Raw genomic sequence first — 25,630 nt, 5'->3', positions numbered from 1 at the left:
CTGTCAGAGCATTCTGTACAGCTAACATTTCTTTTTGATTGATATGCAGGTGCATTTGACTTGGGTTCCATTTGCCCTGGATGCACTGTCCTGCCATGTCAGCCCCCCCCCCCCACCCCCAATGCATAGTCTGATGCGTCTGTTAGGGTTTGGATGGCAGGGGCTAGAGTAAAAGGGAGTCCCTTGTTGTGGTAGCAGGCCTCTGACCACCAAAGGAACTCTCCCTTAGGCAAGGGATGATGGGAATTGTTTCTAGGTCCTGAGAATGTTGACACCATACACTTTTCAGATACCACTGAAATTTCCTCATATGCAGTCTTGCATATGGAATTAACAGAATGCAAGAGACCATGAATCCCAGGGACTTGCAGTATTTTCCTTGCAGATAACTGGGTCTTTGTGACCAGTAGTTCGAGGTAGGCTGTCAAATGAACTGTTTTCTCTGGCGTGAGGTAGGCAATATGGGAAGTTGTAGTCAAGCTTGCTCCCAGGAATACAATTTGTGACAGGGTACTAGATGCGATTTCTTTTAGTTTACGGTCTACCCCAGACTACAAATGCCAGATGATTTATTAACATGTCCTGGCTTTCTGCCTGAATTAAACAATCTTCCAGGCATGGGTATATCTGAATATTCCTTTATCTGCAAAATGCAATGACTGGAGCTAGGCACTTTGTGAATACCCTGAGCGCAGTAGATAAGCCAAAGGGCAGTGCAGAGAACTGATAGTGCACGTAGCCTGCTCTGAAGCACAAGTACCTTCTGCAAGATTCCTTTATTGGGATGTGCAAGTAGGCTTCCATTAAATCCAGTGTTGCCAACAAGGCATTTTTGCCTAGCATGAGAAGCAGCTGATGGAGTTAGCATTTTGAATTTTGGGATTTCCAAAAAAGTGTTTAGGATAGACGGGTCCAGAATATGACGCCATGAATTATCTTTTCTAGGTACCAGGAAAAGTCTTGAGTAGAAACCTTGCCCCCATTCTTCTGGGACCGGCTGATTAGCCCTGATGCTTAGAAAAGACAGAACTTGCCTTTGAGCCTCTGTCCACTGATTTGGGTGTAGGTCTGGCCAACCGTTTGGGGTTGGTAAGGAGTGGAACTGGAAGCTGCATCCGTGGGAAACTATACTTAAATCCCATTTGTCTTGGGTAATGAGTTTCCAATTATTTGCATGCAGGGTGATCATACCCCTAAAGGAACAGAGCAGGGCTTGGAAGGTTTAAAGTTAAGTCATTGTCACAGTTTACCATAAGGGGGTGTCTTCCTACTACCAGTTTTGGAAGTGGGAGCCCCCCCCCCTCGCTTAGGCCTGTGAGTACCTTGGAACTGAAGCCTGCATGTTCTGCTGGTTCTGGGTTTGGACTGAGAAGGCATGGAAGAGGCAGGAAAGTATCAATTCTTAGAAGGCCAATGCCTACTAAATCTGGGAGGCTGTACTTGCAGGAAGTCTAACACTTTGCATAGATTTAGCTTTTTCCTCCATCTTTTTAAGTACTTCTGCTTTGTTACCAAACCGCCGGTCTTGGTTTAAGGGAGCATCAAGTAATTTAGCTTTAACATGATCTGGTAAAGATTGCTCCTTAAGCCAAGCATGCCTTCTAAGTACAGACCCAGTGACAGCAGCCCTGCAAGACGCCTCTAATGAATCAAAACCACATTGCAAAGTGCGTTTTACAACTTGCTCAGCAGAATGCATCAAATCCTGCAATTCTTTACTTACAGCACAATCACGAATCATTTTCTGTTTAAGCAATCCAATAATAAGTTGCTGATACTTTAACATATGAAACTGGCAGTTTAAGGCCCTAATGGCCAAAGTTGCAGAAGTGTATACCTTCTTAACCCATCTATCCAGGGCCCTGGAATCTCTATCAGAGGGGATAGGTTTTGGGCAGTATTAGCCTTAATGCCCTTGGGTACCTCTGAAATGGTCTCAGGATCCGCAGTAGGATTTTTAGAGAGGAACATGAGAGTCCAGTACGCTGTAATACCAGTCAGGTTTTCTGGGAGCAGGAAGTAGAGAGTCAGGAGCCATGCTAGACTCAGAAAAGGCATCTACAATGTCCAGTACAGGAGGGATGGCTAAAGGCCTCTGTTGAGGTAGCAGTAAGAATTCTGTAAGCCTCTTTTTGGAGTCGGAGTAATCCTGGCTTTCCCAGCGGAAATTATCCCTAGGAGTATGCAAGGTTTCACCAAAAGAAAAATCCTCTGGAGGGGAAGCAGAGGGAATGGAGTACTCTGCATCAGAATCCTCATAGGTAGATGAGGGCAACTCCTGGTCAAAGAAAACAGAAATTTAAGAATCCTGATCAAAAGAATCAGAAGGAAAATCAGTTCTAGGTCTCTTGGAGAAGGGTGGCATCCCCTGGTCAGAGTAATAAGGTCTTCAGCCATTCTTATTTATTTTTTAGTCATAGGGGGCTGACCATGCAGTCTGGGTGTCTGTTTTCAAAGCATTGATCGAATTTTAGGCCTTGAAGATGATGGCGTTGGTTTAATATGCAAGTCAGTAGGCCTGAATACACCCTCAGAAGCCGGTGCCTACACAGTGGCTCCGGACCCATTCAAGGTAGAGACATCCGCAGGTTCCACAGTTGAAGCATCTCGCGGCATACCGGACTCCAAATGAGTCTCAGTAGAGCCCTGCAAATCTGATGTAGCCTCACTGAGTGCCGGCGAACTGGCAACTAGCTTAGGAGAAGCACTGTTGGCAGCTTTGTACCTAAGCAGTCTATCTTTGCGGTTTTTTTTCAGAAAGTCTGTAGTCGGATGGCTTACCAAAGCCATTTCTGGATAATTGAAACGAGTACCAAAATATTTAGATGCAAAAATGAACAGACGACGAATAATACGAGGTTTGAATAAGGCACAAAACCAACAGCAAGGTACGTCATGGTCTGGGCCTAGGCATGGAATGCAGTATGAATGAAACTCTTTATGAGGTATTTGCTTTCCACAAGAAATACAATTAACTTTTACTGACATTGGTTTAGAGCAAGAAAAAGGATCCCGAACAGGGTACTTAGCTTAGTTGCAGACTTCAGATGTGAAACTCGAAAACGAATATTTCAGGAGTCTGCCGACCGGCACTTGCCAACTGCTTCTACTTCGGGCACCACACGGCAAGAAAGACTGATTTAATGGAGTCAGCTGCATGATTTATACCCCTGACTACTTTACGTCATGGAAGATGAGGCAGAAACTGACGCAGGACCCAAGACTTTGATAATCAGGCTGACTGTGGGGTACCTGCAAGCAGATAACCTGCAACAGTGAAACATGAAGACTATCAGCATCTTTTCCACTTTTCAGCATACGATTTTCTACTAGGCCTCCTTGCCTCCAGAATGACAACTAGCACCGGCATACTGAGGGATGCTATTGGAGAACTCAAGGAATAAGCCAGGCTGCAAGGTTCAGGGTTTGAAGCTGTGGGTGCAGAATCTGGCCCGCATGCTGGGACAGCAGGGAAGGGGTCTGAGACAGGTGCCATGACTACAGCAGTGTCATACTGCACAAGAGGGATAACCAGTGCTGGCTTGGCCAGTCTGGTGAAATCAGTATTGTCCTTGGCTTGTCCCGTTTGATCTTTTGCAGAACCTTCAAGGGGAGAGGCAGAGGAGGAAAGAGAGAGGCTTTCCCAGGTAAAGGACAGGGCATCCACTTTCCAAGCTTGACAAAGTCCTAGTGCAGAATTTGTCCAATTGGTAGTTCAGAGGGGAGGCAAACAGGTCTACCTCTGGAGTCCCCATTTGTTCAAGAGGTTGAATATTTTTGGTTCGTTTCCATTCGTGTAGGTCCATGAGATTTCTGCTTAGGTCGTCCACCAGTGAATTTATCTTGCCTGGCAGGAATTGAGCTTGTAGGTGCACTTGGTAGCTCAAGGCTGTGCTCCACAGAGGCATGGCTAGTCTGCAGAGAGGGTAACCCCCTGCTTGTTTATGTACCACATAACTGTGGTGTTGTCTGTCTTTACCAATAGTTGTCCTGGAAAAATGTGGTCCTTAAAGGCTGTCGGGTAATTCTGTACAGCTAACGTATCTTTTTGGCTGATATGCATGTGCATCTGTCTCTGGTTCCATTTGCCCTGAATGCACTGCCCTGCCAAGTGAGCCCCCCATGCATAGTCTGATGCTTCTGTTAGGGTTTGGGCGGCAGGTGGTAGAGTGAAGGGGAGCCGCTTGTTGTGTTAGCGGGCCTCTACCCACCAAAGATTCTGTCTTTATACAAGGGATGATAGGAAACACTGATTCCAGATCCAGAGAATGTTGAAACCATAGGCTTTTTAGATACCTTTGTAGTTTCCTCATATGCAGTCTTGCATATTCACTTAGTAGAATGCAAGAGGCCATGAACCCCAGGGCTTGAAGAATATTCCTTGCAGATAGCTGGGTCTTTGTGGCCAATAGTTTGAAGTAGGTTGCAAAACAAACTTGTTTCTTTGGAGTGAGGAAAGCCATCTGGGAAGTTGCTCAAGCTTGCTCCCAGGAATACAATCTGTTGGCAGGGTACTAGGTGCGATTTGTTTATGGTGTACCCCCAATGAAGTTAGAAGTTTCTTTTCAAATGACAGATGTTCTAATAGCAAGCCCTGGCTTTCTGCCTTAATCAGACAATCATCCAAGTATGGGTACATCTGAATATTTCTCTGCCTGCAAAATGCAATGGCTGGAGCTAGACACTGAATACCCTGGGCGCAGTAGATGAGCCAAAGGGAAGTGCAGAGAACTGATAGTGCATGCAGCCTGCCCTGAAGCGCAGGTATTTCCTGCGAGATTACCTTATTGGAATGTGCATGTAAGCTTCCTGTAAGTTTAAGGTTGCCATCCAGGCATATTTGCCTAGCATAGGAAGAAGCTGTTGAAGCGTTAGCATTTTGAATTTTGGTGTTTAGACTAGAGAGGTCCAGGATAGGACGCCAGGAGCTGTCTTTTCTGGGTACCAGTAAAAGTCTGAGGGCTACCTGCAGGCAGATAAAGTACAGTTGTGTACACTTAGAATAAATGCAGATGTTAGAGTGTATTCACTGCTGCAGTCACTACAATTGGGTAATCTGCTAGCAGGTTGCCCTCTGTCGGCCTGATTGACAGTCTTGGGTCCTGCGTCGGTTGCTGTCCCTTCTTCCATGACATCAGGGGTATAAAACATGCAGCCGATGACATTACAACAGATTTTCTTGACCCAAATGTCATGTGCCCCAAAATGGGGAGCAAATAAAATTAACAAAAAATATACCTCCAACCAAAAGCAAATACATCAAAAGGGCTTTTAAGCATAATAAAAGAAAGTAGAAGTATAGCCAGAGAAAAATAGGGGGCTGGAGGGAGGGTAACCAGGACTGCAACAGTGAATACACTAACATCTACATTTATGGTAAGTGTACACAACTGTACTATGTTCTTCGTGTTTCACTGTTACAGTTCTTACATTTGGGTAGATTCCCAAAGCTATGGTTGGGTGGAGGGAATTTTACAGCATTAGGACCAGCTATAAGATCCTGCAAGACAGCAGTGGCAAAGCCAGCTCTGGATTTAGAGAAAAGTGGTAAATGGTAATATTTGGTGAAAGTATGAACTGAGCTCCAGGTAGCAGCTTCTAGGATGTCACTGGTAGGAACACCTCAAAGAAAGGCTGTTGAAGTAGATGCAGTCCTGGTGGAATAGGATCTGATCCCCTGGGGGATAGTTTTTCTATGGTGCTTATAGTAGAAATGAATACAATGGTGTATCCATTTTAAAATGGTTTGCTTTGAAATACCCTTTCCCTCTGTCCATTCAGTAAATGCTACCAGCAGTTCAGATTTTGAGATTTAGTCCAATTTAAGTAAAATCTAAGCTGTCTGTGTACATCCAATGAATGCAGAATCCACTCCCCCTTGTTCTGTGGATTGGGAGAGAAAGTTGGCAAACTGTCTGATTAAGAGCCACACTGGATACCACCTTAGGCATGAAGGATGGGCTGGCTCTGAGAAATATCCTGTCCGCATGAATGAAAGGCTCCACTGCCATAACAGCCTGCAACTCGGAAATCCTTCTAGCTGAAGTGTCTGTTAAAAGGAAAGCTGTTTTCCAGGAGAGAAATTTTAAGTCTGCAGTAGCAGCTGGCTCGAAAAAAAAGGGAGTGTGAGCTTCTCCAATACAAAATTAAGGTCCCAGGCAGGGGCTGGAGCTGTCCTGGGTGGTCTTAAGTTTTTGGCCCATCTGAGATACTGCTTTAGCAGATGAGAGAAGAGGGGAGGTTCTGTGTTGTAATGAGCTGAAATGGCCGAGGCATGGATTTTTATGGAAAAGGACAGGCCCTTGTGAAGCATCTCAGTTAAGTAACGCAAAATCTGAGGAATGTTGGGCAGTGCTGCACTTATCCCTTGAGGTTGATTCCAGGCACAGAAGATTTTCTAGAACTAGGTCTTCTCGCCTCCAAAATGGCATCCATCACAGGTTTGCTGAGGGATGCTAAGGGTGAATTTAAGTGATTAGCAACGCTGCAAGATTCAAAGTCTGGAGCTGAGTGTGCAGAACTTGGTTGCTCTGCTGAGACAGTAAGATGTCTGAGGCAGGTGCCACAGTGGAATATGACACTGCGCAGGACTGGGTACCAGTGCTGGCGAGGCCAGTCTGGAGCAATCAAAATCATTCTCTGTTTGTCCTGTTTGACTTTTAATAGAACTTTGGAGAGCAGAGGCAGAGGGGGAAAGGCATAGACTGATAGGTTTTTTCCAGCTGAAGGACAAAGCATCCACTTTCCAGGCTTTTTTGTGATGAGTTCTTGTGCACAATTTGTCCAACTGATGGATCTTTTTGCCTCACCCCAGAACTATGTCTGGGCTCCCCCATTTGCATGGCAACATGTTGAAAATCCGTGGTTCCAGTTTCCATTCGTGTGGGTCCATGAGATTTCTGCTTAGTCTGCCAGAGTATTCAGCTTTCCTGGCAGGTATTCAGCTTGTAGTTGTACTTGACAGCTCAAGGCAGTGTGTTCCACAATGCCATGGCTAGTCTGCAAAGGAGGTAGGAGTGTATACCTCCCTGCTTGTTTATGTACCACATAACTGTGGTGTTGTCCGTCTATCAGTAATTGCCCTAAATGAAGGTAGTCCTTGAAAGCTATCAGTGCATTCTGTATAGCTAGCATTTGTTTTGGATTTATGTGAAGGTGCATTTGATTTGGGCTCCATTTTCCCTGAATGTACTTCCCTGCCAGATGAGCACCCCATGCATAATCTGATGCATCTGTAGCTAGGGTTTGGGCGGCAGGGGGTGGTGTGAATGGCAGTCCCTTGTTCCTGTGGCAGGCCTCTGCCTACCACAGGAACTCTAGAAGCAGGCAAGGTATAATACGAATCATTGTTGCCAGGCTGTGACTATGCTGACTCCATAGACTTTTTAAATACCACTGAAGTTTCCTCATATGCAGTCTTGCATACGGAATTAGAAGTATACAGAAGGTCATGAACCCCAAGGCTTGCAGTATTTGCCTTGCAGAAAGCATGGTTTTTGTGGCCACCTGTTTAAAGTCACCAAATGAATTTGCCTCTCTGGCGTAAGGAAAGCCATCTGGGCATTTGTATTCAAACTTGCACCCAGGAATGTAATTTTTTGAGAGGGTACCAGTTGTAATTTCTTTTCGTTTATAGTGTACCCCCTAGACAAGTTAGAACCCTTTTTACAAATGCCAGATATTTTAGAAGAATGTGCTTGTTTTCTAACTGAATTAGAGAATTGTCCGGGTATGGCTATATTTGAATATTTCTTTGCCTGCAAAATGCAATTACTGGAACCAGGCACTTTGCAAAGACCCTGGACGCAGCAGATAAGCCAAAGGGCAGTGCAGAGAACTGGTAATGCAAGTAGCCTGCTTTGAAGCGGAGATATCTTCTGCAAGATTCCCTGACTGGGATATGCAGGTAAGCCTCCTTTAAATCTAGAGTTGCCAACCAGGCATCTTTGCCTAGCAAAGGAAGTAACTGGTGGTGAAGAGTCAGCATCTTGAATTTTGGGACGTCCAGAAAGGTGTTTCGAGTAGTTAAGTCCAGAATTGGACACCAAGATTTGTCTTTTCTGGGTACCAGGAAAAGTCTTGAATAGAACCCTTGATCCTTTTCCTCTTCTGGTACCAGTTGAATAGCCCCCATGCTCATGGGGGAAGGACTTGTGTTTGGGGGCCGGTCTGGCCATACATTTTGGAATAGTCAACGTGTGGAAATGAAATCTGTATCCCTGGGATACTACATTTAAAACCCATTTGTCCTGGGTTATATGTTGCCAATTTTTTGCATAAAGAGCCAGTTTTCCCCCCAAAGGGGCGGCTAAAAGGTAAGCGCTTGGTAAGTGTAAAGGGAAGTCATCGAGACTGCTTACCATAGGGAGGTGTGTCTTGTTTCCAGATTTGGAAGAGGCATCCCATTGTTTTGTTCTAAAAGTCCCTTGGGACTGAAACCTGATACCTATGGAATGTCTAGGTTTGACTTGAGTGGCTCTCGAAAGAACTGGAATGGACCAGTTCTTAGTAGGCCAGTGCCTACAAAATCTTGGAGGTTGCACTTGTAAGAAATCTTTCACAGTTTGCATATATTTAGAACTCCTTCAGCCTTATTACCACAGAGACGGTCCTGTTGTAAAGAAGCATCCAACAATTTTGCTTTAACATGATCAGGCAGAGTTCGCTCTGAGCCAAGCATGCCTTCTTAGCACAGACCCAGTTACAGCAGCCCTGCAAGAGGCCTCCAAAGAATCAAAACCACATTGCAAAATGTTTTCCAACTTGTTCAGCTGAATGCAATAGATCCTGTAAATCTTTACTTTCCACACAGTCAGAAATCAACATCCTTTTCTATTTAAGCAGTCCCATGATATGCTGCTGATAATTTTAGCATATGAAATTGACAGTTTAAAAGTCTGCCAAGGTTGCAAAAGTGTAAACCTTCTTACCCCATCTATCCAGCACCCTGGAATCTCTATCAGAAGGGGTAGGATTTTTAGCAGCAGAAGCCTTAATGCCCTTGAGACACTGAGAAATGGTTTCAGGATCTGCAACAGAATTTTTGAAAAGGAATTTGTGGGAGTCAGGAACCCTGTAGTATCTGTCTGGCTTACAAGGAGCCAGAGGCAGAGAATCAGGAGTCATACTAGATTCTGAAAAAACATCTACAATGTCTAGAACAGGAGGTACAGCCAAAGGCCTATGCTTAGGAAGGAGGAGAAAATCCCCAAGTCTCTCTAGATTCAGAAAAATCTAGACACTCTAGTGGAAATGTTCCCTTAAGGTATGTAAATTTAGTTTCCCCAAAAGAAAAATCCTCAGGGGGAGAAGGAATGGAATCTTCTGCATCAGAGTTCTCATAAGTAGGTATAGACCATTCCTGTTCATTAGAAGAGTCAGAAGAAATAGAATCCTGTTCAGAAGATTCATAGTCAATATCTTAACTAGGCCTCACATACTCTGCTAATTAGATACACAGACTAAGAGATTGTACACAAGCAGGGTAACCGAAAATTCCCAGTCCATGATGCACACCAACTCTCTAACCATATTATTCAACTGCATCTGATGGATTTAGACATTCACCATTACAAAAAATACGATTATATGAAGTGCTCCCCTATACCAAAAGGAAATAATTCACTTCATAAAAAATGATGGGGATGGTTATCCCCAAAAGAGTACTTATCTGTCCAGTATTGAAGGATCACCAACTGACAATTAGTTCCAGAAAGGCCACAGAGTGCACTCTGGTGGCAAGAAAGCTCTGAAGCTTGTGATACCCTGACCACTTCTTATGTGGCTAGAGCAAGAGGAAAGTTGGGAGCTGGCCACTGGTCAAATCCATAAGTAATAAACCATGCAGCTTAGACTACTGGAACCATGACCACTCAACGTACAAGGTTAGAATTTAAGCAGACTGAGCACGTGCAGCCCCAGTCCTGACCAATGGTAAGGATGGATCCATGTCAGATGATCTGGTTTACCACAAATGAGAAACACGACACTTAACAGTGGCATACAGCAATCACCACTTATCTAGTCAGAAAAGCTTGCTAGAGACCAACTATTCTATGAATACTTTCAGGGAAAAAATGCCAAACTACACAGGCCGAGAACTGCACTGCCAAGTAGCGATATGTAGCATTTTAGCATGCACTCACCTGACTACACTGAACTTCAGATTGTAGGTACCTCCACTCTGAATAATGGGAGGGTAGCACATCTCAACCATAGATGGATCTGCTCCAGAGAGGTACTTCTTTTCTTCAATTGCTTTTTCCACAAGTTCAGCCAACTTACTGTGACGTATTTTCTGTTGATACATGAAATTAAAAACAAGGGACAATGAAGATATCAGTTAAGCCTCAAGTCCAAAATATTAAACCCTACAAATATACAAACAGGAATGTAGAAAGTGCTTTTCAGGAATGACAGCTGTAAAGTACAGTTGAGTACACTTACTATAAAAATGTAGATGTTGGAGTGTATTCACTGTTGCAGTCATTACATTTAGGTTATCTGCCTGCAGGTAGCCCTCAGTCAACCTGATTATCAAAGTCTTGGGTCCTGCGTCAGATGCCATCTCCTTCCATGACGTCAGGTAGTAGGGGTATAAAGCATGCAGCAGACGCCATTACATCAGTTTTTCTTGCCCCAGATATCAGGTGCCCCAATAAAAGGAAACAATTATATACAAGGTTACACCTCCAACAAAAAGCCAATACACCAGAAAGCTTAAATACAGTAAACAAAAAGAAGGGTATAGCCAATGGAAGTCAGTGGGCTGGAGGGAGGGTAATCAGGACTGCAACAGTGAACACACTCGAACATCTACATTTATGTTGTGTGCACAACTGTACTATGTTCTTCGTGTTTCACTGTTGCAGTCATTACATTTGGGAAGATTCCCAAAGCTAAGGAATCGAGGAGGCAGAGAGCATTAGAACCAGCTACTAAGCCCTGCAAGACTGAAGTGGCAAAACCAGCTCTGGATTTAGAAAAAATAGGCATGTGGTAATGCTTTGTAAAGGTATGTACAGAACTCCAGGTAGCTACTTCTAGGATGTCCCTCGTAGGGACACCTCTGAGAAAGGCTGTTGAAGTAGATGCAAGCCCTGGTGGAATGTGATCTTATCCCTGTGGGGTAGATTTTCCATGGTGCTTATAGCAGAAATGAATGCAATGGCCTATCCACTTAGAAATTGTTTACTTTGAAATGGACTTCTCTGCCCCTGTAGCAAAGGCAGCTAGCAGCTGTTCAGATTTTCTGAGGCTTAGTTCTGTCCAAATGAAATCTAAGTTGTCTGTGCACGTCCAAAGACTGCAGGATTCGTTCTTTGTTCTGTGGATTAGAAAAGAAGGTTGGCAAATGAATGGACTGATTAAGGGCCACACTGGATACCACCCTGGGCATAAAGCAAGGACTGGGCCTGAGGTACACCCTGTCCGCATGGAAGATGAAGGGCTCCATTGCCATGAGGGCCTGTAATTCAGGCACTCTTCTTGCTGAAGTGATGGCTAGAAGGAAGGCTGTTTTCCAAGAAAAGAATTTCAACTCTGCAGTTGCAGCTGGCTCAAATGGAGGTAGAGTGAGCTTTTCCAATACAAAGTTAAGGTCCCAGGCTGGAGTAGGGGCTCTCCTGGGTGGTCTTAAATGTTTGGCCCCTATGAGGAATTGCTTCAGCAGGGGGTAAAAAAAGAGGGGTGGCTCGGTATTATGTGCTGAAATGGCTGCAGCATAAATTTTAATAGATAAGAAAAGGCCCTTGTGGAGCATCTCTTAAGTATTTAAGAACATGCAGCAAGCTGGGCACTGTTCTGCCCATCCCCAGAGTCTGGCTCCAGAAACAGTATATTTTCCACTTTTCGGCAAAGGATTTTCTAATACTAGGCCTCCTTGCCTCCAGAATAACATTGGGCACTTGCTTATTGAGGGATGGTACTGGAGAGCTCGGATAATTAGCCAGGCTGCAAGGTTCAGGGCTTGAAGCTGGGGGTGCAGAATCTGGGCCTCCAGCTGGGAGAGCAGGGAAGGGTCTGAGGCAGGTGCCATGGTTCCAGCAGTGACATACTGCACAAGAGGGGGTACACCAGTGTTGGACTGGCCAGTCTGGTGCAATGAGTAATTGTCCTTGGTTTGTCCTTTGAACTTCAGCAGAACTTTCGAGAGGGGGAAAGGCATAAACTGAGAGGCTTTCCCAGGTGAAGGACAGGGCATCCACTTTCCAAGCTTGACTGGCTAGTCCTTGTGCAAAATTTGTCCAATTGGCAGTTCTGAGGGGAGTCAAACTGGTCTATTGCTGGGGCTCCCACATTTGTTTCGCAAAAGGTTGAATATCATTGTTTCCCGTTTCCACTCGTGTGGGTCCATGAGATTTCTGCTTAGGTGGCCTGCCAGTGAATTTAGCTTGCCTGGCAAGAACTGAGCTTACAGGTGCACTTGGTAGCTCAAAGCTGTGTTTCACAGAGCCATGGCTAATCTGCAGAGAGAGTACGAGTGGGTTCTCCCCTATTTACCACATAACAGTGGTGTTGCCTCTACCTTTACCAATAACGGTCCTTGAAGAATGCAGTCCTTGAAGGCTGTCAGAGCATTCTGTACAGCTAACATTTCTTTTTGATTGATATTCAGGTGCATCTGACTCTGGTTCCATTTGCCCTGAATGCACTGCCCTGCCAAGTGAGCCCCCTATGCATAGTCTGATGCGTCTGTTAGGGTTTGAGTGGCAGGGAGTAGAGTGAATGGCAGTCCCTTGTGGTAGCAGGCCTCTGCCCACCAAAGGAAGTCTGTCTTTATACAAGGAATGATAGGAATCACTGATTCCAGGTCCTGAGAATGTTGACACCATAAGCTTTTTAGATACCACTGTAGTTTCCTCATATGCAGTCTTGCATATGGAATTAGTAGGATGCAAGAGACCATGGACCTCAGGGCTTGAAGTATTTTCCTTGCAGATAGCTGGGTCTTTGTGGCCAGAAGTTTGAAGTAGGCTGTCAAATAAACTTTTCTCTGGTGTGAGGTAGGCCATCTGGAAGTTGTGTTCAAGCTTGCTCCCAGGAATACAATTTGTTGGCAGGATACTAGATGAGATTTCTTTAATGTGTATGGTGTACCCTAGTGAGGTTAGCAGTTTCTTTACAAATGCTAGATGACTTAATAGTATGTCCTGGCTTTCTACCTGAATTAGACAATCATCCAGGTATGGGTATATTTGAATATTTCTTTGCCTGCAGAATGCAATTACTGGAGCTAGGCACATTTTGAATACCCTGGGCAGAGTAGATAAGCCAAAGGGAAGTGCAGAGAAATGATGGTGCATGCAAGCCTGCTCTGAAGCGTAGGTATTTTCTGCAAAATTCCCTTATAGGGATATACAAAGTAAGCTTCCGTTAAGTCCAATGCTGCCAACCAGGCATTTTTGCCTAGAATGGTAAGCAGCTGAAGAGTTAGCATTTTGAATTTTAGGATTACCAAAAAGGTGTTTAGAATAGAGAGGTCCAGGATAGGATGCCAGGAGCAGTCTTTTCTGGGTACCAGGAAAAGTCTAGAGTAAAAACCTTGTCCCCATTCCTCTCCTGGGACAGGTTGAATGGCCCTGATACTTAGACAAAAAACTGCTGTTGAGCCTTTGCTCACTGATTTGGGGGTAGATCTGGCCAACCGTTTGGCGTTGGTAAGGTTTGGAAGTGGAATCTGTATCCTTGGAAAAAACTACATTTAAAACTCATTTGTCTTGGGTAATGAGTTCCCAGTTTTTTGCATGCACGGCGATCTTTTCCCCTAAGGGAGAAGGCAGTTCAGCAGGGCTTGGAAGGTTTAAGGTTAAGTCATTGTGACAGTTTACCATAGGGGGTGTCTTACTACTTCCAGCTTTGGAAGTGGGAGCACCCCACTGCTTAGGCCTGGGAGTACCTTGAGACTATAGCCTAGGTCTGCTGTTGCTGGGTTTGGACTGAAGGCCTGGAAGAGACAGGAAAGGACCTATTCTTAGGCCAATGCCTACTAAATCTGGGAGGCTGTACTTGCAGGAAATCTAACAATTTGCATAGATTTAGCGTTTTCCTCCATCTTTGTAAGTACTTCTGCTTTGTTGCCAAACAGGCGGCCTTGGGTTAAGGGAGCAGCCAGCAATTTAGCTTTAACATGATCTGGCAAATTTTGCTCCTTAAGCCAATCATGCCTTCTAAGAACAGACCCAGTGACAGCAGCCCTGCAAGATGCTTCTAAAGAGTCAAAATCATATTGAAAAGTATGTTTACCAACTTGTTCAACAGAATGCATTAAATACTGCAATTCTTCATTTTCAGCAGAGTCAGGAATCATCATTTTTTGTTTAAGTAGTCCAAGAATACGCTGCTGATACTTATATGAAACTGGCAGTTTAAGGCCCTAATGGCCAAAGTAGCATAAGTGTATACCTTCTTACCCAATCTGTCCAGGGGCCTGGAATCTCTATCAGAGGAGATAGGTTTTTTGGCAGCAGCAGTCTTAATGTCTTTGGGTCCCTGTGAAATGGTCTCTGGGTCCGCAGTAGAATTCTTAAAGTGGAACTTGCGAGAGTCAGGTACTCTAATACCAGTCAGGTTTCCTGGGAGCTGGAGGTAAAGTGTTTGGGGGTCAAGCTAGATTCCAAGAAGGCATCATCAATAATGTCCAGTACAGGAGGGATAGCTGAAGGCCTGTGTTGAGGAAGGATTAAGAATTCCCTAAGCCTTTTTTTGAAGTCAGAGTAATCCTGGCTTTCCCAGCTCCCCAGGAGAGTGTGTAAAGTTACACCAAAAGAAAAATCTTCTGGAGAGGAAGCAGAGGGAATGGAGTCCTCTGCATAAGAATCCTCATGGGTAGATAAGGGCAAATCCTGGTCATCAGAAGAAACCAATTTCAGAATCCTGATCAGAAGACTCCGAAGGAAAATCAGTTCTAGGTCTCTTACAGGGAGAAGAGCTGGCTTACTCTAATTACAGTAATAAGATCTTCAGCATTTCTTATTTGTTTAGGCATATGGGCCTGACCATGTGGTTTGGATGTTGGTTTTCTAGGCATGGGTCAAGTTTTAGGCCTTGAAGAGGATAGTGGCGGTTTGAAATGCAAGTCAGTAGGCCTGAATACACCCTCAGAAGCCGGTGCCTGCACAGCGGCTACAGACCCATCCAAGGTAGACACGACTGCAGGTTCAACAGTCGAAGAAGCATCTCACGGCATACTGGCTCCAAATGGAACTCAGTAGAGGCCTGCGAATCTGAAGTAGTGGGCATCAGGGGCTGCAAAAGCGCCAGAGTACTGGCGAACTGGCAACTAGCTTAACGGAAGCATTGCCGGCAGCTTTGGACCCATGCGGTCCGTCTTTAGCTTTAAGTTTTTTCAGAATGTCTGTAGCTGGATGGCTTACCGAAGTCATTTCTAGGTAATTAAATGGAGTACCGAAATAGTTTGATGCAAAAATGAACCGACGAATAGTTTGAGGATTGAATAAGGCACAAAACTGACAGCAAGGGACGTCGTAGTCTGAGCCTAAGCAAGGAATGCAGTACAAATGAAAACCTTTATGAGGTATTTGCTTTCCACAAAGTATTAAAATTGTTAAATTTTACTGACATCTGTTTAGAGCAAGAAAAAGGATCCCCAGTGGGGTACTTAGTTTTTTTGAAGACTTCTGTTCTGAAACTCCAAAACGAAAATTTCAGGAGCTGCCCGACTGGCACTTGCGAACTGCTTCTACTTCATGCACTGCGTGGCAAGAAAGAATGATGTAATGGCGTCGGCTGCATGATTTATAGCCCTAATTACCTGACGTCATGGAAGGAGAGAGAGCATCCGACGCAAGACCCAAGACTTTGATAATCAGGCTGGCTGAGGTCTACCTGCAGGTAGATAACCCAAATGTAATGACTGCAACAGAGAAACAAGAACATCTACAAATGGGACATTTTGCTTGTTTACATCAACAGATAGTCTTAAAATATTTCATAAACACAGTCATGTTTCACAGATAAAATGAAGGCACTAATCAAGGTCTCCTTTTCCAGTTTTAATGGAGCCTTCTGTTTACATGTAGAATTAGAACAGGTGGTACCTAGTCCACAAACGTGGCAAGCAAAGCTCTAAATCAAGTCCCAATCCAATTCTTCCAAACCATCTATCCATAAATCCCAATCTTTCCTTCGATGCCAATACTTCCACAGTACTCCACCAAAATAACAGCTGCAAGCTAGCCATCCTGACCAGACAAACGGTAGTTACCTTTTAACAGCTGTACTACATTCAGTTACACCCATCAGTCAATCCTGACAAAACATGCGGTATATTCATCAGCAGTTATTACAACCTTACACAGTTTAACTACACCCATCACTCTTTCAGCTTCTCCACTCAGTTTCTTTCCCATACTACAAAGAGAGAGAATAGTTGTGTAAAATCTTACCATAACCATAAATGTCCTTCTCTGCCATGTTACAGTTTTCAAACTGTGGAATTTTCAGCCTTAGGCGACGTGACATCAGCTCCTATACAAAAGCTTAAGCCTGGCTACTGTGGGTGTATGGGACGTCACACAGCGATAAACCAGGGAGCATAAATTTGACGTTTACGCGCACAGATCTCAGAACTTGAAGCCCAGGGTAAGGTGTGCAAAACAACAAGTTGAGGCTAAGAAGCAAATGTCCCTGAAGGGCTGTACAGATTACCTTGTAAGGAGTGGGTACAGAGGTCAAAAGACCAACCATCCAGTAGAGATTAAAAAAAGGAGGGGGTATGGAGGGTGGGAAGGAAAAATGCAACATGGAAGAGAAGGACATATATGGTTATGGTAAGATTTTACACAACTACTCTATGTCCTCCTATTCCTATGTTGCAATATTCATACTGTGGGACAGTACCCACAGCTTAGGAGTGACTGGAGGGGGGCAGAGGTACAGGATTCCAGGAATCCCTGCAGGATTGCCCTGGCAAATCCTGTGCTGGCCCTGGAGACCTAGCCTAGCCTGTAGTGTTTTGTGAAAGTGTGAACTGCAGACCAAGTAGCTGCTTTCATGATGGAGGCTGTGTCCAGCCCTCTAAGTAAAGCTTTGGAGGTGGCCATGCCTCTCATGGAATGAGCCCCAACTCCTTGAAGCAATGGTTTGCCATGACATGAGTAGCATAACAGAATGGATTTCCTGATCCAAAAGGAAAGGGTTTGTTTGGGTTTTGAGACTGCCTTGCCCAGAGCCCTGGGGTGGAAGGAGACAGAGTTGGTCAGATTTTCTGAAGGACAGTTTTGTCTAAGTAGAACCTCAGTTGTCTGTGTACATCTAGGGAATGAAGGATCCTCTCTGCAGTATTAATTGGAGAGAAGGTAGGTAAGTGAATGGACTGGTTTAAGGATAGTTCGTTCAATACTTTGGGCATGAAGGGTTTGTGGCCACGGTTACCCTGCCATCCTGTAAGGTGGTGTAAGGAGGACAGGTCATGAGGGCCTGTAGTCAAGACATTCTTCTAGTGGAGTCAATGGCCACTAGAAGAATGATTTTCCATGTGCACATTTGTAGAGAAGCTGTGCTGGCTCAAAAGGAGGTAAGTTGAGTTTTTCCAGCTTGAAATTGAGGTCCCAGGGAGTAGGAATGGGTGTTCTTGGTGGTCTGATATGAAAGACCACTCAGGAAAAGGTTAATGTCCAGTCTGGAAAGCAATGGTGGCTGTAAAGGAAAGCAGGCTGAAATGGCAGAAAAGTGGACTTCGCTGAAGAATATGCTAGTCCTTCCTTAATCAGCTCGCATATATATCCAAGGGCAAGTGAAGGATCCGCCTGAATAGGGTCCCTGCCCTTAAGGAAACACCATTTTGAGAATCTCTGCCATTTAGACAAATAGTTTTTCCTAGTAGTTGGCTTCCTAGCCTCCCTCAGGACTGAGTGCACGCCCTCTGAGTAATGTCTGAAAGGGATCAGAAGTTGATCACCCAAAGAGTTAGATGCAGCAAAAGCAGCTGGGGGTGAATACAAGTTCACTTTTGTTGTGCGAGTAGGTCCACCTTGTGAGGTAACTTATGGTGATTGCCCTTGACTAGGGAGAGGAGGGGGAACCAGTGCTGCCTTGGCCAGAGTCACCAGTGAGATTTTTCCCGGGAGACCACTTTCCCGGTCAACAAATGTTAAAAATAAAATACATTTTTGGTTGGTCCTTCTGGATCTTCAGTAGGACCGTTTGTATTAGAGGGAAGGGAGGAAAGGCGTACAGGAACATTCCCTTCCACTGAAAGCGGAGGCATTCACCCTCCAGGCTCCGATTAGTAAGTCCACTTGCTTGTTTTCCGAAGAGGGGATGTAAGAGGCCTGCAGGAATAGGTTGACTGGCTGCTAGATCACGGATTTGTAGGGTTACCTGGCATAACTGGTATGCCTTTGTCCCTTCTTGCTTGAGGTACCACATAAAAGTTGTTGGCTGTCACATTGTGGAGCAGCCCTGGTTGCAAGAGAAAGCTTTTAGAGTCAGAAAGACTGCAGTTATTTTTCTGACTGTTGCTTTTGCAGGGCAGGGGTCCAGCGCAGTTGTACCCTGAAGTCCTTTAACGTTGCCCCCCACCCTAGGTCTGATGCATCTATTGTGCATGGATGGAGTGGTGGTGGTGGGGAGGAAGCTGAAGAAGAATGCCCTGGTTCTGTATGATTTGCTGAATCCACCACTTCAGTTCTGTTTTTAAACGGGGCAAAAGGGGAGTAAGTTTGTCTAGTGGATGTTTGCTCCGAGACCACACATTCTTTAGGTACCATTGGAATTTTCTCATGTGCATCCTGGCTAATGGGACCATGGGAATAGTAGCTGCCATGAGACCTAGGACTTGCAGAAATTTGTCTTGCAGAGAGATGAGATTCTGAAAGTAGGCTTTGAAAATGGGTGGAGAGAGACTGCACTCTGTCCAGTGGGAGAGATAATCTCATCAGGTCTGTTCCGATCCTTTAGCCTAGGAAATCTTTGTCATGCTGAGGAAGAGAGGATTTCTGTAGGTTGACGGCGAAGCCTAAGTTGTGAAGGAGAGTCATGGTGAACTTAAGATGGGTTTTTAGGATGGACTCTGACTCTGCCAGAATGAGAATGGGTAGATTTGGACTCCCTTGGGTTCTGCAATAGGCAATGGCTGAGGCCAAGCACTTAGTAAATACTCAGGGAGCCATAGACAAGCCAAAGGGCAAGGCTGTAAACTGAAAGTGTAGAGAGGCCAATGATACGCAGAAACTTCCTGTGGGAGGTCCTGATAGGAATGCGCAGGTAAGCATCCTTTAGGTTCAGAGTGACCATAAGGGCTTGGGGTACAATGAGGGGTAGAAGAGTTTGAAGGGAGAGCATCCTGAAGGAGGGAACCTTTAGTAACAGGCTCAGATAGGATAAATCCAGGATTGGCCTCCAAGGGCCATCCTTTTTTGGGGACTAAGAATAGATGGGAACATAAGCCTCGTCCTTCCTGTCTGGAGGGAACTGGTTCTATAGTTCCTAGAGTCAGGAGTTCTTTCAATAGGAGGGAATAGATAGTTGATTTTTTTTGGAGAAAAAGGAATGCTTTCTGGTTTTGTTTTTTTTTTTCCTTCCAGGATAGAAAATAACCTTTTTGGATGATGGAAAGAACTAAACGATCTGAGGTGATGGTTTTCCAGAAGGAGAGGCAGAGGGCAAGGTGGGTGGACAGAAGTAGTTCAGCAAGACAGTCATGCTGAAGTGGGGCCCCCTCTGTCTGCAAAGAGATGCTTGGCTGGGGACGGAGTCTGGGGGGGGGGGGGGTCTGGAATAGGGCAGTCTCCTGGATCCCCTACAAGACTAGAGGGAAGGAAGGATGCGACGCAAAGGGAGTCCTTCTGACAAAGGAAGTTTTAGCTGGATAGTTCCTGTAATATCTAGGGAAGAGGGACACCAGCGGAAGCTCAATGTCCTGCAGCTCTTTGCTTTTTTCTTGTAAGCTTTTGAAAAGTTCTGCAGAATTTTCCCCAAATAAAAGGTTGTGGTCCACTGGAGCATCCATGATATTGGATTTAAAATCTGGTAGAGGTTGTAGGCGAGTTCAGGAATATCTGCGAGATGCAAAGGCAGTAGACCTGGCTGAGGCCTCTGCTGCATCATAACTGCACCTAAGAGTATCTGGATACTTGTGTAGCTAGAAACAGTTTTGATGCAATGTCAGCTTTGGTTGGACAGTCTGGGGTAGAAGCCAGCAAGGTGGAAGACTGGGAAACAAGGTCCACAGCATATTTAAACCATATGGGTTTGGTAATTAATAGCCCTGAAAACCAGGGTAGAGGAGGTGTATACCTTCTTACCCATTCCGTCCATGGTTTTCCTGTCCTTATCAGTGGGCAAAAGTGAAGCAGAAGGCAACTGCCTAGACTGGGGACACAGCAACAACTGCTGGGTCTTGCAAGGGGAGGATTCACCAGAAACTTCTGATCAGGCACTTTGTAAAACTAGCTGTCCTTTTAGGGGCAGGAGGTTGAGATTCTGGATTCTTAGAGACTGAGTTAAAGGCATCCAGAAAGGCTGGAAGCACTGCAGGAACAGCTACAGACTCGAGCTGCCAAAGTTCAACATCTCTTTTCTGGGCATCTGTCATCAAGGTAGTACCCGCACTTGAAGTGCTCTTGTTTTTGAAATAGCTTTCCCAAAGGTAATATCCTCTGGTGGGGAAACTCCCTCAATGGAGCATATCTGGGGAATAATACACAGATGAAGCAATTTGAGACGTATAGGAAACTGATTCCTCAGAAGGGGAAGTAGTACTGGTCTGGTTCTACTTCTACCCGTTTGAATAGTGAGTAAAGGGAGGGAGGAATCAGAGGCTGGCCTAGAGCTCAGTACAGGAATGTTGGTAGGTGCAGGGCCTATAGGCCTTCATTAAAGAATTGATAAACTGCCAATTTGGAGTTGCTTGAGGCATAGGGCTCAAGTGTTTTGACTACTTTTTCTTTGTTGGTGTTGGCTTAGGAGTGGGGATAGGGACAAAGGCCTGGGCTGGAGGAGAGGTCTCGGTTGGCTGACCAATTAATGGTTCCCCCTAGTCTGCTGTGGCCGGCGTCTGGATAGACTCCGTGAACGTGCTATCCATGGCTGCAGTGACTGCCTCTTCCAGAGGAACTGAAGTTCACAGAGAAATCAGGTGTCCTATATCGGTAGTCAGCAAAATGGCCGATGGCGGAGCAGCATCGGGAGAAGGCCTGGAAACCTTGGCCTTCCTTGGTTGTTCAGAATGGGCAGCCATCTGAAAGTAAGAAGTTCTTAATCGTTGATTCTCTAAATACAAATTTATTACAGTCAGATGGCTGCGTAGAGTTTCTGGCACGAAAGACTGACAAAGGGAGCAGGCTTTATGGTCATGCTCCTTACCTAAACAAAACACACGGTCGTCAGAATCTTTGAGCAGTATCTGACGGCTGCAATTACATTTGCTCCTTTTCTCAGACATCGGCTAAAACAGGAAATCTACAGCAACCAAGCTCAAGTATACATGAGAGAAAACCCCCAATGAGGTACTTGTCTTTTGAAGTCTTCTGTCATAGGAGACAAACAGTTGAAGCAAACGTAGTCTGCAGCTGAAAAGTTTTGGGGTCTGTGCGTGCAGATGTCACATTTATGGTCCCTGGTTTATGGCCCTGCATGTGACGTCCCACGCATCTACAAAAGCCAGGCTTAAGCTTTTATCTAAAAGCTGACATCGGGTTGCCTGAGACAGGAAATCCCACATTATGAATACTGTAACATAGGAACAGGATGGACATCATACATCCCTGCTGCAGCCTGACTCCAATTGCTATATTACCGGACATACACATTTGATTGCAAGTGCATATACAGACACAAACTTAACATCTACTGTATCCACCCCATATTTCCTGCCTAGCCTATAAAGCTTGTGGGAAAACAGTGGAAGTGGATAAGTCTATGTTCTCCTGTTGAATATTATTAGCCTCCAGCTGCTCTGTGCTGTTCCAGACTCTGCACTGTCCACTGTCACATTTACAGCTCAGCCCAAACTAGTTAGGATTTATCCCTGCCAAACAGAATCTCATTTAGTGCATATAGTAACTGTTAGGCCATGTAACCCTTCATAAGAAAATATGCAATTACTGTAGTACTGATTTGATACCTCAACTGGGACCTAGGACAGTCTGGCTAATCAAACATAATTCAACAGGATTAAAAAAATTCTAAAAAGGTTTTTGAAGAACATTAAACAAGAACAATAAAACAAATTTACTGCAAGTACAAAATGGTACAGTGCATTACTGTAGTACAAGGTCAAAAACCAGCACAACCAAATACATACGTTTACATATTTAGACTATGATTTTTCCTGCCCATAAACTTTGGAAGGCTGTTTGGATGACTGATGTTTATGATAAACGACATTTGGATATTTGAGACTACTGTACATTCCTCCACAGTATAGCCTTGGCAACCATCTCTAAACTAGAGAGAGAACATGTCAATTATCCCGTCTCTGGGCTAAGGCAAGGTCAGCCTGTTTGTTTCCCTTCTTTTGAAGGCCTCACGGTATTTGATATTCTAGGGCACTAGAAATGTTTTCTTGAGCGGACAGTGAACTTTTACCTAAACACAAGTAATGCTACTTGTGAAAAGTGGAAATATTTAACAAGTATGGAAACCTTACTCTCGCAGACATGAACTGTGAGCCACACAACACACATCCACTACACTCTACACAAACTTGCACTATAATGCCTTCAGCGGAAGCTGTAAAAAAAATCCTTAAAGCATCCTAAACTCAGGAAAGCAAAGTCTCCATGAAAAATCAACACAATGTCACCTTTAAATACTCTTTTCAAAAGACAGTCGCTAAGAGTTAAGTCATCTCAAATCCAGTACACCAGAGAACTCAAACAATGGTTTGGTGTCGGGCACACAGACTTTACAAGCACTAGATTAGGATAAAAACAGGCTGACAATGAGAAGTCCTTCACGTGCCATGATCTTAGATGCCCCAAAAGCCCTTAGGACCCTTTCACTTAACATTAATACAACATGCTGGTGGTCCACATGGAGGTGAAGGATGTAAACCCATGACGGATATGCGGAGAGACCAGTCACAAGAGCAAACAAGACTGGTCCCAGAGTGGAATCTTTCCTTCGAGAACTATGCCTAGATAAAAAAAAAAAAAGTTAGATTCAACAGTGAGCAAATTAGTTGGTGCAATCCCAGAGGGATCCAATATGCCAGCATGCGACAATTCCACTTTTTGTAGAACCACAGGTACAGGCCATCCTTTGGAAAGCTTCTGTACATGGACTTGAAGACTTCCAATTAGTTGCTGCAATCCCAGAGGAATCCAGTATGTCAGCATGAGACAATCCTACTTTCTTTAGAACCACAGGTACAGGCCCATCCTTTGCAAAGCTTCTGTACTTAAGACTTTTGTCCCTTAGTGCATTTTTAAGCACAGTATAGATACTGGACACCACAACATAAAATATTAAGATAAACAAAGGTAGCTCTGGTCAAGGTAAGAAATGTCAACTAAAAACCATCTAACCTTGAGCATCTCCATCAGGGATGCACCCACATCTATGCAATTACTGAACTGGTTTACATTTCGGGTTTTACACCTATCGTGCCTTCAAGCATGATGGCGTGTGTGGTGGCATTTCCATACGTTACAAACCTTATCTCCACAAAGACTGCCAGAGACCCACAAGTCACACCAACCAAGATGGTCAGTTTAAGCCTTTTACAGGACACTAACCCTGAAAATCATTGCAAGGCTCCTACACACTAAGACCTCCTCATAAATATGAAGGCCATTACTTAAGACCAACTCTCCCCTCAAACTACAGTACCTACCCAATATGTAGGAAAATCCTATACGTTCTTAAACCAGTGTGTTAATAGGGCCACAAAAGCATGTAATATTCTTGACCTGACCCTTATGAACTGTTTTTTCATATTCTTGTTTGGTTGCGAGCCACACTGGACACCACTTAAGGCATGAAGGATGGGGTTAGTCCTGACAGAGACCCTATCAGTATGGAAAATGATGAAGGGCTCTATAGCCATGAGTGCTTGAGGTTCTGAGACTCTTCTAGCTGAAGTGATGGCCAGAAGCAAGGCTGTTTTCCAAGAGAGGAATTTTAATATTGCTGAAGCTGCAGGCTCAAAGGGGGGTAGGGCTGAAATTTTCCAACACAACATTAAGGTCCCAAGCTGGGGTAGGAGCTCTTCTGGGTGGCCTCAAGTTGTTAACCCCTCTTATGGACTATTTGATGAGAGAGTGCGAGAAGAGAGATGGCTCTGTGCTGTAATGAGCAGAGATGGCAGAGGCTTTTAACAGAAAAGGATAGGTACCTGTGTAGTAGGTATGCTAGGTAATCCAGGATGGCAGGTAGGGAGAGGGCTGTGCTGTTTTGACTCCCTTGGCCTGGATCCAGTTGCAAAACCTTTTCCACTTGTCAGTATAGGATTTTCTAGTGCTGGGGCATCTCGCCTAAAGTATAACATCCAGGACTTGTTTGCATAGGCTGGCAGCTGGAGGAGAGGTCAGAGAATAAGCCAGGCTGGTAGGTTCAGTGTTTGCAATTGTGAATGCATGAATTCTCCATTCCTCTGGGTCAGGAGTAATGGGATCTGAGGTAGGTGCCATGGTGGCAGGGGTGAAGGGCTGCGCAGCAGGGGGTACCAGTGCTAGCGTGGCCAGTCTGGGGCAATCAAGTTTGCCCTTGGTTTTTCCTCCCTTATTTTGAGCAGTACCCTTGAAATGATTGGTAGAGGGGGAAATGCATATATAGTACAGTTTTGTACCTACCATAAATGTAGATGTTCGAGGATCTACATTGCTGCAGTCATGACCTGTGGGTAGTCCGCTGTCCTCGGTCGGCCCGAATACCAAAGGGCTAGGCTGGCGTCGGTCATTGTCGCCTAGAGCTGACGTCAGTATGCAGTAGTACTTAAGCGCATGACCGACGCCATATCCTCAGTCTTTCTTGCCCCAGATGTCAGAAGGCCTAAAAAGAAAGGCCAAAGCCAAAAATAGGAAATGCCCAACAACCCCCAGTGTGTAAGTAAAGAATATCTCCCAACGAAATCCAGCAACCCCAACCTATAGAGGGGAAGGAGGGAGGGAAAATTGGACTGCAGCAATGTAGATCCTCGAACATCTACATTTATGGTAGGTACAAAACTGTACTCGTCTCACATTGGGATTCTACCCACAGGTCATGACTGCAGCAAAGCAAAGGAAAAGGGAGGCTGGCCAATTACAAAGCATTAGGAGCTGCTAATATGCCCTGTAAAACTGCAGTGGCAAACCCAGCCCTGGACTTGGAATAGAGAGGGAGATGGTAATGCTTAGTGAAAGTGTGTACAGAACTCCAAGTAGCTGCCTCCAAAATATCCTTAGTAGCTACACCCCTCAAAAAAGCAGTAGAAGTGGCAGTAGCCCTAGTAGAATGAGGCCTGATCCCAGCAGGGACATCCTTCCCATGATGAGAATAACAGAAGGCAATACAATGACCAATCCACTTTGAAATAGTCTGCTTAGAAACAGCTTTCCCCTGTGAACTCAAAGCAAAAGAAACAAATAACTGTTGAGTCTGTCTGAACTCCTTAGTTCTGTTCAAGTAGTAACGTAACTGCCTGTGGATATCCAAAGAATGCAAGACATTTTCCCCTTTATTT

General features: G+C 44.8%; 1 protein-coding gene across 1 annotated transcript in view; it reads right to left on the bottom strand.

Annotated features, from left to right (window-relative positions):
- SUPT16H (SPT16 homolog, facilitates chromatin remodeling subunit) overlaps positions 1-25,630 on the bottom strand; it is a 3,088,153-nt gene that overhangs the window by 2,322,792 nt on the left and 739,731 nt on the right. Inside the window, exon 5 of the mRNA XM_044058195.1 lies at positions 10,146-10,297. Coding sequence (XP_043914130.1) covers positions 10,146-10,297 — 152 coding nt within the window. The remainder of the gene's footprint in view (positions 1-10,145; positions 10,298-25,630) is intronic.

The sequence above is a fragment of the Protopterus annectens genome, chromosome 16.part0 (assembly GCF_019279795.1).
Source record: "Protopterus annectens isolate FY-2018-M chromosome 16.part0, PAN1.0, whole genome shotgun sequence".
Classification (NCBI taxonomy): domain Eukaryota; kingdom Metazoa; phylum Chordata; order Ceratodontiformes; family Protopteridae; genus Protopterus; species Protopterus annectens.
This window is presented reverse-complemented; position numbering and strand designations above follow the sequence as displayed.